The sequence below is a fragment of the Plutella xylostella genome, chromosome Z (genome assembly GCF_932276165.1).
Source record: "Plutella xylostella chromosome Z, ilPluXylo3.1, whole genome shotgun sequence".
Classification (NCBI taxonomy): domain Eukaryota; kingdom Metazoa; phylum Arthropoda; class Insecta; order Lepidoptera; family Plutellidae; genus Plutella; species Plutella xylostella.
The window spans coordinates 3,032,560-3,050,429 of record NC_064012.1 but is presented as its reverse complement, the minus strand read 5'-3'; the positions used below and the strand labels follow the sequence as shown (position 1 = coordinate 3,050,429).

Genomic DNA, 17,870 nt, shown 5'->3' with positions numbered 1-17,870 from the left:
CATTATTAATTAATAGCTTTTACTGACTAATCTGATTTCAAAAACGTTGATATTGAATGTAAGGATATTTTATTAGGCTTCTTACATATTTTTTTCATTAAGATTTGTTGTGTTTTCGGTTAATAAGTCTCAAAGTGTTGCAATCCCCCAAAAAGTTTCAAAATACAGGGGCAGTACCTGAATAGAACTTGTAACTTGTAAATAGTTTTTTTTTATATATTTGTCTACCATTGTACGGGACCGGAATGTAAACTTTTCTGCACGACTACTTTTTTATTTAGTCGTATTATTTGTGCCACTTCACTTTCGGTTTCCTGTTTTGCTATTTGCCAAAATATTAGGAGGGAAATGGGAGGGAAATATCAAACTTTCCAAGTTTCTTCTAAAATGTAATTAAAAGAAAAGTGACTATCGCTATATTACTTGTATTAATAGTATGTGACTGTTGAAAGAAGCCCCGCAGACATATCTTCTATTTTGTTACATATCCACAAGTGATACTTTTGAAGATGGAAGAACTACGTTCTCGTCATAAATCTATTCAGAGTGCAGCTCATCACATTGCTTTAGAGTGTATTCACCCGCAGGTAAGTGGTTTGGTTTGTGATGTTTTTCAACTACTGTTTCATGTTTGCAAACTTCTATTCCAGGGATAAAATAATAGCCGCTGTATGAGCGACTGTGCATGTTCGATTCTTTTCGGCATTGTAACTACAGCCTTGTAAAGTTTGTTCCCTTACGATCGTTTAGCCTACGATTAAGTACACTTTAACTATTATTAAATCATGTATAATTTTATAATGATAGAGATCTTTTACAACAAATAAACAATAGTTACTGTTTATGCTAAAAAACATTAGACCAAAAATATAAATTTATCACGAAAGGTATCCCGTATAGCTACTTGGATAAAAAGCGTATGCTTGTATTCTAAAAAGTACCTATAACTCAGAAATATTTGTTATTACTTATGACCATTTCTTGAATTTCAGGTGCCAAATATTGACTTAGAAATAAATTAGTAAAGACAATGCCAATACTAGGACTGATGGAGTACAAAGTACGATGATATTCTACCATTCTATAATGAATAATCAAAGTTTATCTTATATACTGTTCTTTACAGAACACAAAGAAAAAAGCTTTGATTATTTTGTGTATAGCTAAGTTGTGTGTTATCTAGTTTAGTAGCACTTGTACACTCAATATGTGTGATTTCACAGTTTGGTTTGTTCACCTACATGTCTGTACTCGGATGTTGGTTGCTGCACAGTCTGCCCACAGCTCACCATACCACGTCCACCCTTACCCGTCTCCCGTCCGTCTCCAGCATGCATTTGAGACACACCCGCAGGGCAATGCCAGCCCCAGAATGTTCCACCCAAAGGGACTTAAGCCACACCTTGTAAGTATTAACCACTGTATTCTGCTTCCTCATGAAAGAAGTGTGCTGATTACGTTTCACATAAATTAATATCTATTTAAGAAACTCACATGCCTCTCATCACTTAAAATTGCTAATTAATAGTTTTCTTAAAAGATTACATATACAGTCAACATGCACATAAACAGCCAAGCTATATACAATGCTATGCAAGTATTTTGCTTTGAACCAATCAGAAAGTTACAATATCTAACGAACACTGTCCTCCACCAATCAGGAGGGTCGCGGCTACAGCACTCCAGCTGACAGTCCAATCCTGGGCCGAGCACTGTGCCTCACCCCGCGAGGCAGCCCCCTCCCTGGCCGAGTCTCCCACCTGAGTGACAGGTATGTTTATTCATTTATTTAACTAAAAAAAAGTATGAGTTTACAGGAACTCATGGTATTTGATCATCAGGGGTTAAGCCAAGTCTCTCTTGTACTTGTGAGAATTATTTAGCACCTGAGCAATCATTTTATGGAATTGATTTTAACAGCAATAAATTCACTCAAGCAGGGAAGAAAAGCTTTAAAAAATAATTAATATGTATTTTTTTTTATCTTATGTGATAAGTTTGAGTTTCTAACTACTAGGATATTTCACTATCTAACTAACGCAAAAAAATATTAACTTATTAATATGTGATTTTTCAGGTTCCACGACTCGCTGAGCCTCACTGCCGACACGGAGTCGCTGGTGGCCAAGATCAGCGCCATGTTCCCCACCGTCAGCGAGACCCACATCAAGATCCTGCTCAAGAAGTAAGTAGGCATTCAACTAATATTACTAGCGTATAGAAAAGACACCACGAACTTGACATTTGCGCCATGCTTTGTTGCCGCTCGGAAGCAACGCATTCATTCTGTCACTGGAATCTATCCAATAATATTGCGAAGGTGTTTAAAAAAATGTTTTCCACCAGTGCTATACTTGAAGATAACTCATGCGGAACATACTAGCAAACGACGCGAATTGTGATAATGTTTTATAAGATGTCATACTCCAATGGCGAACCGGCTTACCTACTTAAGAACACTCTAAGCTGAGCGCCGGACCTAATATACACACAATAGGTACCTAACAATCAATAGGCTACCTATATGACAACGTTTAAATATCTTATATCTTTTAACACAAAATGATATACATAATGTATGTCCTGAAGTAAGCGTACGTATATTGATTGTTAGATTACCTACACTATTGTGGTGGTTCAAGACCTATGATTCTGCAAGGATATTATATAGAATCGGTATAGCAGACTTGAAGTATACATTTTCATCTGATCCTGGAATCGTACCGCCATCGCGTTTAGACAGAATAGTACTGCTGCTTAGGGACTGTTCATTGATGGTGGTATGGTACCTATGCCTTGTACCCTATAAGCTACATGCGATTGTTTGAAAGCTAGCGTAGTTGACCTTCATATCGATATGACTGCAATCATAGCATAGTCAGAGATGCCTCGGTTCTGATTACATATTCTCATCCTAATTATTATACATTATTATACATTATACTCTCTGTTGTAAAAGTAGATAATCCAGATTTAGCAGCAAAGTACTTATGCTCTGAGTGGCAATGCTACCTGAAGGGTATCATGTGTAAGATGTGAAAGAATGGTTTAGAACAGATACTAGAACCCGTAAAGTTGTAGTACCTAGTGTACCTACCAAGCAAAGATGCTCTGCAAGTGGTTCAATTATCAAATCCATTCTGTCAGATTTTGCACTCGTCACACACCTTATATCGGCTATGCGCAAGTACACGTGTCTGAATTCACAATTCAACTATTATAGATACTATAGCGGTATCGGCTCATCAAATCTCATTTAACAAAATCCACTCTTACTCCAACCACGAGGTAGTACCTATTTAATAACAGATCTGCCTGCATAATTATATCTTAATTTACAAATTCACTCTTACATTTACTACAACTGCAAGCGTAACCATACTTAATTCGCGAATCTACTGTTACAATATTACAATTAATTAGGTACTATAGTACCTAATCAATTCACAAATTCAGTTTTACAAGTACTGCAACCAAATGGCGACTGAACCAACCAATTAGAACTGGGGAATCGGGCCTATTCGACAGTGGCGACATCTGGAATTAGCTTTGCGTTTTCTACCCCATTGGCTCAATTTCCAAAATCCCCTGTTACAGAGACTGCAACCTTAGCATTACCTGATATCGGCTCTGCGTTTGGCTCAATTCCCAAAATCCACTATTACAGATACTACAACCTCAAGGCAGTAGTACCTACAGATCTACTTAACTCCCAAAACCCACTGTTACAGATACTGCAACCTTAGCATTACCTAATATCGGCTCCCAAAACCCACTATTACAGATACTACAACCGCGAGGCGGTGGTGATATCGGCGCTGCAAGTAGAGAAGCACCCCATCACGACGCCGGGCCCCGTCAGCATGTCCCCGTGTGCGGCGCGGCTAATGGGCAAGGCCTCGGTCCACGGCTCCGGACACCTCACCGATATCACCGCTTCGCCACATGGTGGGTGTTATAGGGTTACTCTACAAGTCTACAGGGTGTTGCAAAAAGGGTATACTAACCCAAAACCTATAGAAAATGATGTTTTTTTTCAAGGATTTTTACATTCTGATTTCATTTTCGGGCTTAGATATTGAGATTTTGCAACACCCTGTAGGTATACTAAAGAAAAAAATTACGAACGAGAGCTTTCGTGCAATCGGTACGGTTAATACAACACGGCACGTTGTGTGTTGTTACAAGAAGCTTCAAACATTTATTTTCATGCAAAAATTTACCCGTAACCCAAAGCCACATCTAACTTGGTATCCATGCAGGGTCGCCGTCGCTGTTCCGCCCGGCGTCGGGGGCCAGCAGCTACTACTACGGGACCCCGCGCTCTGTCGACGGCCAGCCGGCACGACACCAGTCGCCCAAGATGAAACTCAAGTGAGCATAGCATATTATACACTTTACGCTATTATCTTAAGCTCAAAAAGTTATGGAGATGCTGGAGATGGTAGCGCATCCCCATGCAAAGCGAGGATCCTCCGACCAGGCCGGGTAGTGTGGCCTGGTGGGCAGCGGACCAACTGTTAGCGTTGGGGCTTCGTTTTCATTGCACTGAGAAACTTCGATACCGCGATGTAGGATTTCATAGTAATTTGCTTCGGTTCCATACATGTTCTGTGTATTGCGCTTCTAGTGCCCTCTGTTGGTTGTGTGGCTAGAGTCCACCACAAAGTAATATAATATTTTAACTTTTCTACCAGCTAAACGGCTGTGTTCCCAGTAGGAAAACTGCTCGCTCGTTACTAGGCGCGTGTAATCCTGCAAATTGCGTAGACTAAGCGCAAAACTAACAAACTGTGAACACTCGGCATACTAAACCGAACTTTTGCCCAGCAGTGGGAAAATAAATAATGAAAAAAAAACTTTCAATCTAGTGTAATATAAAATTAAAAATAAATATCGTACTAAACTCTCCGCTTCAGGTACCTGAAAAGCATATTCCCGAAGGCTGAAGAGACCCTGATCCTGGACGTGCTAGCCAACAAGGACAACAACGTGCAGAAAGCCAGTGAAGAGCTGATCTCCATGGGGTTCCCCAAGAAGGACACCGTGGTGGCCCATCCGCCGAGGAAGAAGGAGGAAGCGCCGCCGCCGAAGAAAGTTGTCACCATCATGAAGACTTTGGAGGAGAAGAATCAGTGTGAGTGCGGTTATAAATGCTTTTTATGTTGTGTTACATCTGTTGTGTTATTTCATTAGATCTTCACTTCAAAATTCAGGGCCTAGTGGAAAGTAAACGTGTAGGCTGTGGGCAACAGCGCCACACAAAATCGCGTTCTAGTTTTCGCTTATACATAGTTAGTAAACTAACTTCTGCATTCAAATTAAATTCAGCTCTTCAAATGAAATTTACTAATAAACCATTGAAATTCCAATAACCATTCTTCCCGAACAAAAACGAACTAACTCACAATCCATCCAAAACATTCCAGTGAAGCAGAAACTGCAATCCAAGTACAAGAGCGTAGCGGAACGGGTGGTGGCGATAGCGCTCGAGAGCGTGGCCTACAACGAGGAGCGAGCTGAGCAGATCCTGGCAGCTGTCCTGCAGGAGGAGCTGGCGCCCAAGGTCGTCTCCAAGCCGGAGATGAAGCCCGCCAAGCCACCACAGCCTGACACCACACGGTAAGGCGATAAAGCTTGTGAGTCAGCTGTGTGCGCTTAAGGGTCTAGACAGACGGACCGCATTTCAACTGCAATCCAACTGCAAATTTCAGTTTGAATGCAGTTGACACGACTGCAATAGAACTGCAAACCAAACGCGAAATCTGATTGCAGTCGTGCAGTCTGTCTAGACCCTAAGGCCCGATTGGTGCGAGAGTTGACAACTTGGGAAGACGCAACGCACCAATGGGGCCTCGCGAAGTGTGAGGTTTCTGGAAGAAATGTGTCAGGATCGGTGCTTTGTTTGACTCTCACGATGATGAAGTGTGAGGCAAATAAAATATCCGTAATACTTCTCACTTGATAACAAATTGTAGTAATATTTATGAAAACTATTTCATATCAAGTGACTCTGAACGATCTTCTACGGAACTGGCACTATGTTAAACGTTGCCGTTACCTCTGTGCTAATTTTCGTATATCTTTATGCTGCAACGTTATTTGAGCACGGAATTTTTTACTGATAATTTTCCAAGCTTCGAGGAAACAATCGATAAAAATAAATCTAATTTTATCATTAATTTAAAATTTGCTAACTAGTTAATAACATACTCACATTAATTGTTTGGGACAACTTTGAATCTCCACAACATCTCCACATTGTGTATCTACACTGTCTAATACACTAACTTTTTATCTGCTTCTTAGCTTCCCATGCATTCTCCTGGCATTCATACGACAATTCATCTACTTTTATCGTCAACTTTACTAACTCTAACTTTAAAAATCTTACTCTTTGCCATTCGAGAATAAGTATACTTAGATTAACAATTAATATGGATACTCACCAATATTATCCGTATTAAATTACAACATAAAAACGATACAATTTAAAGTTACATTACTTACTATCCCTATTTCCTACCCTATGTGTGTGCATTTGTTCTATTAATTGGTAAGCCTTGTGTCATACCAGACTATACACCGTGTGTGTAGCGGTTCAACAGACATATTTCACAACATTGTTATGCAGTTAAATACCAATGGAAATCCAGAATCTTAAGAATTGAGCCTTCAATAAATTGAGGCATTAATTTGAGGTATAAAATACTATATTAAAACACATTTAAATCCTTCATTTTCCAGTTATTCCGTACTGTTACTCTAGAAAATTCACCGCTAGGGTGGATTCTGGGAAACAAATGACCGAGAATTGACCTTACTTATGGTTAAAAATGAATTTATTAAGGCCCCGTACAGGGTGACGTGCCGCGCCAATTTTGGGTTTTCAATGCTCTTCACACAGCACACGCAGTGACACGCACACATGTAAGTTTGCACAGTGGGTCGATAAACTTTTACTCGCCAACTTTATTGACAATTATGTTCAAGTACATTTTGGGTGATTTTAGGGTAAGTAAGTATAATTCTTACTTACACTGGTAAGCACCAGGAAAGAGTAGAAATTAATAGGGGTCGGAACCCGATTAGATTTCTAAACAAATGTGGTATTTACTTGTAGAAAGGTAACTACAGGTATCAAAGTGTAGATAATAAGTTATACTAAGGGTATACTAAGCCGAAAGGGGATGACTCAAGGGGTCATTCTGAACAACTTTAGTTCTACGAGTTTTGCAAAAACGCGAAAAAAAATATCGTTTTCCATGGTAAAAAGTCACGTGTCAACAAAGTTTCTATGATAAAGGTTTTTTTGGTTAATTTTTAAAACTCGTAGAACAAAAGTTCAGAATCAGTCTCACTTGTTTTAACCCGACTGCCGAAGGAGGAGAGTAATGTTTTTTGATTGTATGTATGTATGTTTATAAGTATATTTTTTGGTGGCAGAATAATATTTTTTCATATTTTTAGAGTTTCGTACCTCAAAAGGAAAAAAGCAACCGTTATAAGATCTCTTTGTTGTCCGTCTGTCTGACTGACTGTCTGTCACTGCCCTTTTTCTCAGAAACGGGTAAAGATATCAAGCTGATATTTCGCATAGATACGAGTATGAAGAGTACCCAAAAAAAATTGGGGTACTCCCTCTCCCATACAAGTAAATTGGGGCTGATATTTTTTCCGGTTATTTTGATGGTGTAGGTAGGGTATCGTTGAATAGGTCTTTTAATATAATAGGTATAAAAAAAGGTTAAAATATAATTATTTGGCTTTTACCCTTAAATTTGGGGACCACACCATAGACAAATCCTAATTTAAAAAATGATTTCAATAGATGGCGTGATTTTATGTTGGGTAACTCAGAATAAGAAGTGATGATATCTCAGAATAATAATGGTTAATGGTGCTATTCCGCTGAGCATCGAAACCGGTGGGACGCTAATGAAAAGTGGTCATAGAAATGCACCAGGGTAGACCCTGCTCCTAGAACCAGGCATGAGTTTGTGATTTGTGTGCGTGAAAAGCGAGGATGGAAACTTTGAATATTTTCTTGATTTTTTTATTATTGATGCAATAACATATAATTAGTATTATTCTGAGTTACCCACCGAAGTCACCCCGTGGCAGGTTGACTAGATAGGTACTTTTGCAAATCACGCCATATATCGTTGTTTTTATTAGTGGCTACTGTCTATAGAAGAAATTCCGTCATTGACAATTTTACGTTACGAATGAATTTAGTAAACCCAGTAAACCTAACTAATCCAGAGGAAACCTAAAATATCTTTCTCTCTCTCTTTGAAAAACATACTTTTAATAGCCCAAACTCGATTCTATTCTATTCTCTGTGGGGGTGTAAGTACCTGCACCTGGCTCTCTCGAGTGGAACCTTTGTGCATATCCCCAAGATCTAAACTGCCTTCCTAAGCTTGAACCATTTCCCACCACGCTGGTCCACTGCGGGTTGGTGGGTTCACATATCTAGATGTGCTAAATCTAGATATGCAGGTTTCCTCACGATGCTTTCCTTCACCGTTAGAGCGATGGTATACATTGTACTTAAGTTAAAAGAACTCATTGGTACATGTCAGCGCCGTGATTCGAACCCGCATCTCTTGCGTGAGAAGCGGGCGCTTACCCGACTGAGCTAACACCGCGCCCAAACTCGATGCTTTTAGCTATTAAATCTTTGAAATAAAATTCAGTCACCTCCGTGTTACTGCCCTCATCAGATCCTCACGAGACCATGCCTCAACCAGCACCATGAGACTGTGTTTTTGAATCCTAACCTAATCTTCCTACGTATTGTCATCACTTAGATCCATTCACTATATTCCTGCTCCTCATCCCAGGGCCGTGGGAACCGGAGGCACGTCAGCTTTTTAAAGACATCAGCAGCAGACTAATAGAAGTCTCAAGGGACCCTAGGGCTGGCACTTACCTATCACAAAGGCTAAGCATCGCTATATAGCGGGGTAACGCGGCCAGCGTCTTGGGTACCCTACCCGACAGTGGCAGCGATCTGGCCAGCATCTTCTTTTTAGTTTAATTTTAATTTTATATTAGTTAGTTTTAGTTAGGCATTAATAATTATAATTTAATCAAGAAGTACCATGGACTTAACTAATAAAAAACATTATCATTTAATTTATTGAATATAGTATAAGAATTATGCTTCCTCAATTTCAAATCAAATTATGTTGGTGTCATAAAAGTTGAAAAAGTGCAATGACAACCAATGTGCAGTGATTTTGTGTCTGTACACAATTAGATCGCGAGCTGTCAGTGCCGCCTAAACCGACGTGACCCTTCTTTGGAGGCCACCGGCCGACTGAGTCAAACGTCGCTTGTGTTTATGATTTTATAACACAGAAAGCCGCCATAGATATTTGTATGAAGGTTTGAGGGAAAAAAATTGCTCAAGTTTGGGATCAATTTACACAAAATAGGTGTGTGTTTATTAAAAAACAAGGTATTTAGCGCCTAGTCCAAGCATTTGTCTTTATAATTTGATAAGAATCATATGAAAATTCTTGATAATTACGACACAGTTGTTACAATACGGGAGTGTGATTTACTGGTTTTTCGTAATTAATTTACAGTTATCCATAAGCATTTACTTAAATTCGAATGATTCAGCACCTAGCTAGACTCTTCGGCTACCTGTGTGATTTTTTTCAAGGCTGTAGAGCATCATTTACTACATAATTCTATGACAATGCCAACCCTCGATTGCCTATTGCTGACCCTTAAGGCAGGGTAAATTCTCAGGCACACGTTTCCCAGAATCCACCCTAGGGTAAATTTCCTTGGGTAACAGAGCTGAATAACCGTCATTTTCGGCACCTGGCGGCCTCTATCCTGCTTCGATCGAGCCTTGTCAACAATCTGCCAGAGCAAGGCGCCTCGCTTCCACCATTCTTGCGTCGTCGCTTCACTCACTCTGCATAACACTGTTGATAGAAATCCATGTTCATTTCGAGCTCACTGGCTGTTTGAATGGAGCTGCTGTATTCATCCCTTGGAACGAGAAATGATAGATGTGCTTTTACAGTGTGACAACAATCTTACTGTGGTATGTTAAGTGTGAACAATACATAGACCACCTTATTATAAAACGAAAACTACCTAAATATAATCCTGGTTCTGCTGCTAACTCCTCAGCAGGTTCTAAACTAGTACTATGTTTAGTCTACGATTTACAATAAGGGGTGCTGTGTTTTAAGTGCGTTTTGCGGATAAAGATACAGTTTGAAAATGGTGACCATTACCTAACATGGAGTAGGATGGAGTATATAATATATGCAGAACAACGATATCGTGTGACAACATAGATAGATTGAGTGAGATAGATATGGCGAATGAACATAAAGAGTCTGTCCGCCATTTTCACATTGTATTTTTATGTTTATTAACGCGCGTTATATTTTTCTTGGTGAAACGTCACTGGATGACATTCCTCACATTGAAACAGTGCCAGCGCCATCTAGTGGCGTCATTCTTTTCACCTATCTACTACAATACTACAAGCTACAACGCAAAGCCACTGTGTTGCTTTAGGTATTGTTTCTTCTCTAATGTTCAAGCCTCTATCATTTCCAACCAAACAAAGGTACGTGAGGTCGCATACCACCATTTCTCTTTTCCATAACTCTCTTAGAAACAGAGATCCTGTTTAGACAATAAATCTCAAAGACAACCAATTCTTGACTCAAAATTCACGTGTGCCGCCGCCAGAGGGCGGAGCGTCGGCACGCACTAGTATTATTTACTATATGACGGAGAATTACGAACAAATCTTCGTCTTAACAGACTAAATACTAGTATTTAGCTTCGCCCGCAGGCGTTGTAAACGCGCCCTAAAACACTATGGTCAGAAAATAGTAGGTATGCGGCCTCTCAGTATGTCAGTGGGATCGCTACATGGTGGTATAGTCGTGGTGACACGGGGCTGAGCCGCCTGGTTGCCGCAGTGAGGAGCCGCCGCGCGCCGCCCCCCCCGCGCCCCCGCGCCGCGTCAAGACGTGGACTGAACACCTGAAGTATGCCCCGTGTGGGTTCGCTCTTGAGTTCACTGTTGTGTTGGTTGGCTTTGGACTGGCAAATGGGGTTTTAGGTTTTCTGTTGGATTGAGAGGTTTTAAGTTTTGAAATCTATGTCTAATCTATGAGGTTAGCGTTGGTTAATTAATTACGGTACATAAACCTCATTCATTCCGATGATTTTGTTTAAGTAGAATAAAACTATATCTGATATATATTATATATAGGAACTATGGGTATGGGTGGTAGGCGCCGATCGATATCATATCGATATTTGATAAATGACAAAATATAGAAGAGAATATTTAACGAACTTAACTGATAAATGCTACGATTTCTTTTCCTACTTGCCTTGCCAGTCTAAACAACATTTAAAAGCCTCAGTATATTTTTCACAAACTTTTATATCTAAGGGTATGAATACTCAAGAGCGAATCGCTTAGCCTGTTCGTAGTTTGGCTGTGTTTGTGTGTGAATTGTTTGTTGTCTAGTGTATGTACCCTACGTATCTGTTATTAATAAATGTGTTTAAGTGTTAAGCTAATGTTGTAACTAGCAATAAGATTCTAAAATGCCGTAGGTAGGTTTTATTTGTGAATATTATCCGAAGAAATACCTACAATATTTTGGTTCTAATAATGAAGTGGATATAATTCTGCATGGTATTTTGACATAAAACCCCGTTGTCAGCATGATGTTATTGGCCCTTTGTAGATAATCCAGTGATGTGTATGGTAGTTTGTTAATTTCTATATCTACAAAAACGGTGAAATAACTAGATATCTCAGGGGTTTAAAATTAGTATGTGATGACCATACCCAACTTAGTTTTATTGTTCTGTTTCTTTGTGTTCATAAATTTTTAGCAAGCCGTGGTGTTATAGTAGGCAATTCGTCAGGTCCACTATTTATACTATATAAACTATTTTTATGTATGTATTTGAAATAATTACATAAAACATGTTCAACTTTTTTATTTATGTAATCACATTGTACGAGTATATATTGTTGTTTAGCCATGGTGTGTCTGTAATAGTCTCTGTATATTTAAAGAAACTGACAGTATAAATAAAATTAATTGGGCTATTTATGTAGATGTATGGTATAAATATTAATAATAATTATTATTATAGTTAGTTATGTGTGTTATCTGCAAAAATATTAGAAGTAGAAGCACATGTTTATGTACTTACATATAATTACAATTTTTATGAATGTTTACAAATCATGGCCATATCAATCATATTCTTTTTAGTTCTGCCTTTTTCTACGTCTACTTAATTTCTTATTATTTCTAGATATGAATCACTAATACCGAGTAATATTAATTATGTAGGTGGCCAGGATAGCGTAGATATCTCCCATTATTTAACCTACCTAATGTAAAGAGAAAAATATCTCAAATAACTATATATATAAAAGGTTTTTTTTCTATAAATGCATGTTTTGATATAGAAGTTATTAAAATAACAACTTTAGGTAGTTTCGTAAAAAAACTAACTTATATAAAATGGCATGTATAAGTCCCGTAAAATGCTAGTGCGCTCGAGTGAAATAGTCTGAGCCTGACTATATGATATAAAACATAATAATCATTATTGAATTGTATCAACGACTTCTTCATGGCTCCAATGCCATATGACTTTGACTAAGCTTCAGGCACATTTAACGGGACTTATATCTGATGAAACTGGCAAACATAAGACTAGTATTTAACACGTCTTTATACTAAAACACCGTTATATTTGCCAGATTTCATAATGTAGCTAGAGAAGCCTTTATTGCCTTGTCTTAAAGTTGAAAATATGGTTTGCAGACCCATCCTGAAGACCAGTAGTTCAGTGGACCCGAAGTATAAGTCTCAGTACAGCATGACCACTAAAGGACCTAACCCCTCCCTTTGCAAAGGGCCTAAAGACAGCCTACTCCTGTAAGTACTAACCTATTCCATGTAAAACTGTACTAAACACTACATAATGTATATTCATTAGTAGCTTTTCTCTTTTGTTCTGCACTTGCCCCTTTATTATACAACGTAGACTAAAGATAGTCCTTCTTTAGAATCAGTAGTCTAAAGCAGGAAATCGGAACTATTAAGTATCTTTAGTCATGGTTTTATAATAAGGGATTTAAGCTCACGGTTGTTGACACATTTTGATTCTTTTCCCTCAACACTGTGGAGATGTTGCTATCATCCCGACGATTCGGATGTCAGAATTGATAAATAGCGAAATAACAGCTCACTTTGTGGTCTACAGGACTTTCGCATCGACACTCTTAAATATTGGTACATTTAAGTTTAGCCTAGACACATCATGTTATGTAAACAGTGGGTACTGCGCCCAGCTCTCTCCCATCGTATCGTGTTGGTCATCCATTGAATTGAGTTTTGAGAATGATGGTTTAGAAAGTGTTATTTTGTATTGTGCACCTGCTCCTGCGCATAACCGATCCAAATTCGACCCGGATACATAGCATAAGTCACAAATTCTCCAGCCTCCACCTCTCAATGTAAATTACTCCATTACAGTGAAGACTACATGGCGTGGACCGGTCCAAATCCAGGGCTGAAGCAAGGGTCAGCGGTGAAAGCGGAAGGCCCGGAGCCGCGGTCCCGGCCCAGCCCGCGGGCCCTCGGACCCACAGCCCTGGCCAAGGGCCCGGCCGGGCTCGCCAAGGGCTCCATATATCAGAAGCTCACGAAAAAGTCCGCCAAAATTGGCAGCGTACATTAAAAACAGGTATTTTGGAAGTTGATGTGTTAGGGGCGATTGTGCAATGCGGTTTTGTATTTTATTAATGCTAGGGACTATGGTAATTGTTGTAAGTAATAATGTACGCTGTGTGTGTATATTAAAGAAAAACCGACGGTTAGCTATTTTGCCGAAGTGAAAGGAAAAAATCAACTGGAGGAGCGCGCGCTTTCGCCGTTCATTTATAGAATCGCTATTGCCCAGCATACTATGATAAAGAGGATAAGGGTACGTTTCCACCAGAGATGCGCTATGCTACGTTGCTATGGATGCGTTTTATATCTACCAATGATGAACTAGCTGAGATGAGGCCAGAATGGCGTAACTTTTGAAAAGTCTCGACTTCAAGTCTTTGGCGTGAAACGCCACTCTCGGATGACACGCCCTAAGCCCTCCTACAACTATACATACAACAGAATAGCTCTATCAACAATCAAAATCATTCACAGCACTGAAACAGATTTCTTCCACATCATCTCACGATAGCTGCATAGCACATCTCTAGTGGAAAGGCCCCCCAATTATTTTTTTATCCTGATATCAATGTAACCCATATAATGCCAAAATGCAGAGAAAACGAAAAGCCTATCTCTTACATTGTCGTCTTCTAGGTTTCAGACAGGCCACTCAATATAGGATTAGGTATAGTAGACATCTTAGATGTAGGTTAGTTAGGAAGTGCTGAGAAACGTAGGTACATATTTTTGGAAGCTATTGCTTTTAATGTTACGAGCCCATAATTATAAGCGTTTGTTTGTTCCCCGTATCTTCCCAAATAAATGATTACATATTACAAACTTATGTAGGTAGGTATAATTGTTTCAAGTAGATGTGCAGTTTGCGCAGTAAGCCAGATTATTACCTCAATTTATCATTATAAGGTGGTACGCCCAGGTAGCTATCCCAAACTAAAGTTAAAGCGAGACACAAAAGATTTTCTATTGTGTCTGATGTCTTGGCATTCAATCCGTTAATTCATTAAACAATATTACACATAGATAGTACCTATAGATACCTAAGTAATAAAATATTTTTTCATAACTAATGCTCTGAAAGTAAATAACAATTGCCTGAAAATAGCTTTTTCAGTAATATTAAGTCATTATGTGCCAGTACAGTAGACATATTTTATAAATTTATATTACTAATTTACATTCCATTATAAAATAATAACAAAATAGCTCTGTTTAGTTTACACGTGCCTCTGATAGGTTGGGTGTAGATCAAAGTCAGCCGATTGGTTAGCTAAAGTTCCGGTGGAACACCGGATTGGCCACAATTTTTTTCTTACTTTTAATTAAGTACCTAATGTAATAATATCCGCACATAAAGAAATAATATGAAAATGGGGGTTGGAATCGTTACGTACTTGCCCTATTCGTATGACTGTCAATACTCCTTCCAACTCACAATCAAAGATTTTATTTAATTAAAAAACACTTTTTCGTATATGCTCAATCAGATTTATTTTTAATTAATATTTTTCTTTGGTAGGGACTTAGTTTATCTCGTAACTAAGTTAAACTAAGAAATGTCGGTACCTACCTATAAAAAAATATTCAAATATTTATGTCACCCTATGAGTACGTATCTAATCCTAATCACTATATCGCTTAGAGTAGTCTTCATAAATTAATGCATATCATAAAATGTGTTTTGGAAAATTAGTGACTGAATTGGCCCATAGATCATATACCTAGTTACCTACCGCCTGAATGCTTCACTTCTGCTACAATCTAAAAATATGTATGTGGTTTTAAGATATCTTTACTCAATACATAAATCTTTACTTACATAACTGTAATAAGTTCAATATGGACGTGGCTTGAAGTCGTATAAAAAATCTATGTTGTATAGAAAAAATATGTAATTTTGGACTCTAAAACGTAATTTACTAATTAACTATAAGTACTAGATCATTAATGTACAGTTATTTATTTACTATGTGTATGTGTTATTATTTAATTAAAATCTCATTTCAGTCTGTCACTCGTTAAGAAAATCATAGTAGAGGTACATAGGTACTTTCCTTAAATTAAAGTAACCGATCGTTGTGTAGAATCTTCCAGAAACTTTAAGCTTTTATCGACATTATATGGCCCTAAATTTAATATTAAATGATTTTTCCTCGTTGTTGTATGTGAGTAAAAGGTAAAACACCTTAAAAAAATCATCATCCATTTAGTAAATTAGAATAATCGTGTAGAAAATACTTTCTTAGGGATCCCACGTAAGGTCAAGTCCGCCGCCAAGCTTGCAGATAGTGCTGCCAGATTAGAAACATTTTTAATTTGCATAGTTGTGTTGGCACAGGTCCTATCTAATTAATGATAACGAGGTTGGAGATCAGTTTTTCACGAAATAGATTGACTTTTTAGAACAAAGAAAATAATTGTTATGTTTGTCGAATGGCTTGCAGTCTCAGCATGCCGCCGGTGTCGGGCGCAAAAATAGTTGCATAAATAGACCGTAACATAGGAAAAAATGCTATACTTATACTTACCTACATATGCAAAATTTTGGATGTTTCAAAATGTTGCGTAGTTCATTTTATATATTACTAGCTGTTCCCGCGCGCTTCGCTTCGCCTTAAAAAGTTTTCCCGTGGGAATTCCGGGATAAAAAGTAGCCTATGTTCTTTCCCAGGGTCTATATTGTATGTATACCAAATTTCATTCAAATCCGTTCAGTAGTTTTTGCGTGAAAGAGTAACAGACAGACAGACAGACAGACACAGTTACATTCGCATTTATAATATTAGTAAGGATTGCCATTTTGTAAATAAGAAAAGCTGATAAACTAGCAACACTATCTGCAAGCTGGATGATGTCTTGATGGTGGATAGGATCCCTAAGAGCATAGGATCAAGTTACATTAAGCCCTCCATTAAAAATCCATCGAAATAAGAATCTATAAATGTGAATATCGTGGATTTATTTTTGTATATAGATATAAAATTTAAAGTTGGGTAAATGCTCTACTTCTTATACAAAACGTATCGTCTTTAGTTTATAGTATGGCCAAGGCACTGTAGTGTAGGTCAGAGTTTTTGTCACATTTACATGCCTACCTAAGGTAAATTCATATTTTCTAGTCAAAACTAAAATAATAAGTAATAATTAATCATGATCACGATTAGGTACTACAGTGCTTTGTCTATTGAGAGATCTCTTATTTCTAGTCAATTAGGTGTATGTAAATTAGCTGAATATTCCATATTTTTGTGAAAATTGTAAACCATTCCTTCGAAAATAAAGTTATTGTTGGTTTTGTCCTAAAAAAATGTATCTCATTTGTCTTATCTCACTACTTTCCTAAATACGATACTTGGAAGTTTTTCTTTTCATTACAGCTGTAAAAATTAACGCGAATATGAATGGCGCTCAGGTAGTGAAGCGCGTATACCACTAGGTGGCGACTCTCAATCGTCGACTTTTACTTTTCGAATGATTTAATAACTCGGATTCCGCACGTTCATTGCTATTTTCTATACACGTATATTTAACTACCGTAGGTAGTAGGTACCGCCACCGACGCATTATCAATCAAATCTGTCATGGCTCCACTACACGTCCGCGGATACATCCGCAGACGTACGCGGATGCATCTGCAGACGAATCTCTGCAAGCGACCACACGTCTCGTCTGTTGATCGGTCAGTCTGAGTTGAATATCGGCCAATGATTTCAAAAGAAAGGATACGCCCGTCAGAACGTTTTGACAAAAGAAAATGGCACCCGCGCGCTGGCCCTAATTTCATACAAATTATGACAGATTTATGAGGTTTTAGGGCCAACGCGATGGTGTCATTTTCTAGAGCGGTTGGGCCTGTCCTTACGCTAGTAATATATAAGTCAATGATATCGGCAGACACTATAGCTGTACACAAAAGAGTAGAGATTAATGTTTTTGGAACTAAACAGATTTAAACCTGGCAATAAAAAAAAACTTGTGATTTGTGGTCTGTTTCTATGGTTTGAATGTCAAACTCGCCCTGTTCCTGTATAAACAAAACGAATTTTGCTTAATTTTGGAGTTTTGTGGATTGTTGAGTTTGTTCACGAGGTGAAAATGAATAAA

At 38.2% G+C, this 17,870-nt stretch overlaps 1 protein-coding gene across 5 annotated transcripts; it reads left to right on the top strand.

Moving 5' to 3' along the window:
* Positions 1-294: 294 nt before the first annotated feature.
* LOC105384889 lies at positions 295-14,099 on the top strand. Of its 5 annotated transcripts, none has more exons than XM_048632922.1 (11): positions 295-587; positions 1,274-1,405; positions 1,662-1,771; positions 2,078-2,185; positions 3,785-3,948; positions 4,263-4,374; positions 4,920-5,137; positions 5,430-5,622; positions 10,971-11,039; positions 12,855-12,968; positions 13,569-14,099. In XM_048632922.1, the coding sequence occupies exons 1-11, from the start codon at positions 510-512 to the stop codon at positions 13,771-13,773; spliced, it is 1,503 nt and encodes a 500-aa protein (XP_048488879.1). In that variant the 5' UTR covers positions 295-509; the 3' UTR covers positions 13,774-14,099. The 5 variants fall into 5 exon arrangements, with proteins under 5 accessions (XP_048488879.1, XP_048488880.1, XP_048488883.1 ...); XM_048632923.1 differs by having other exon boundaries at positions 1,224-1,405; XM_048632926.1 differs by lacking the exon at positions 1,274-1,405 and adding an exon at positions 993-1,060.
* The last annotated feature ends 3,771 nt before the right edge of the window (positions 14,100-17,870 follow it).

What these genes read in the sequence shown, in the direction of transcription:
- LOC105384889 (XM_048632922.1), top strand. Translation starts at nt 510, where the DNA reads ATGGAAGAACTACGTTCTCGTCATAAATCTATTCAGAGTGCAGCTCAT. An exon ending in GTCTCCCACCTGAGTGACAG is followed by an intron (nt 1,772 to 2,077) that starts GTATGTTTATTC and finishes GTGATTTTTCAG; the next exon opens with GTTCCACGACTCGCTGAGCC. An exon ending in TTTGGAGGAGAAGAATCAGT is followed by an intron (nt 5,138 to 5,429) that starts GTGAGTGCGGTT and finishes AAAACATTCCAG; the next exon opens with TGAAGCAGAAACTGCAATCC.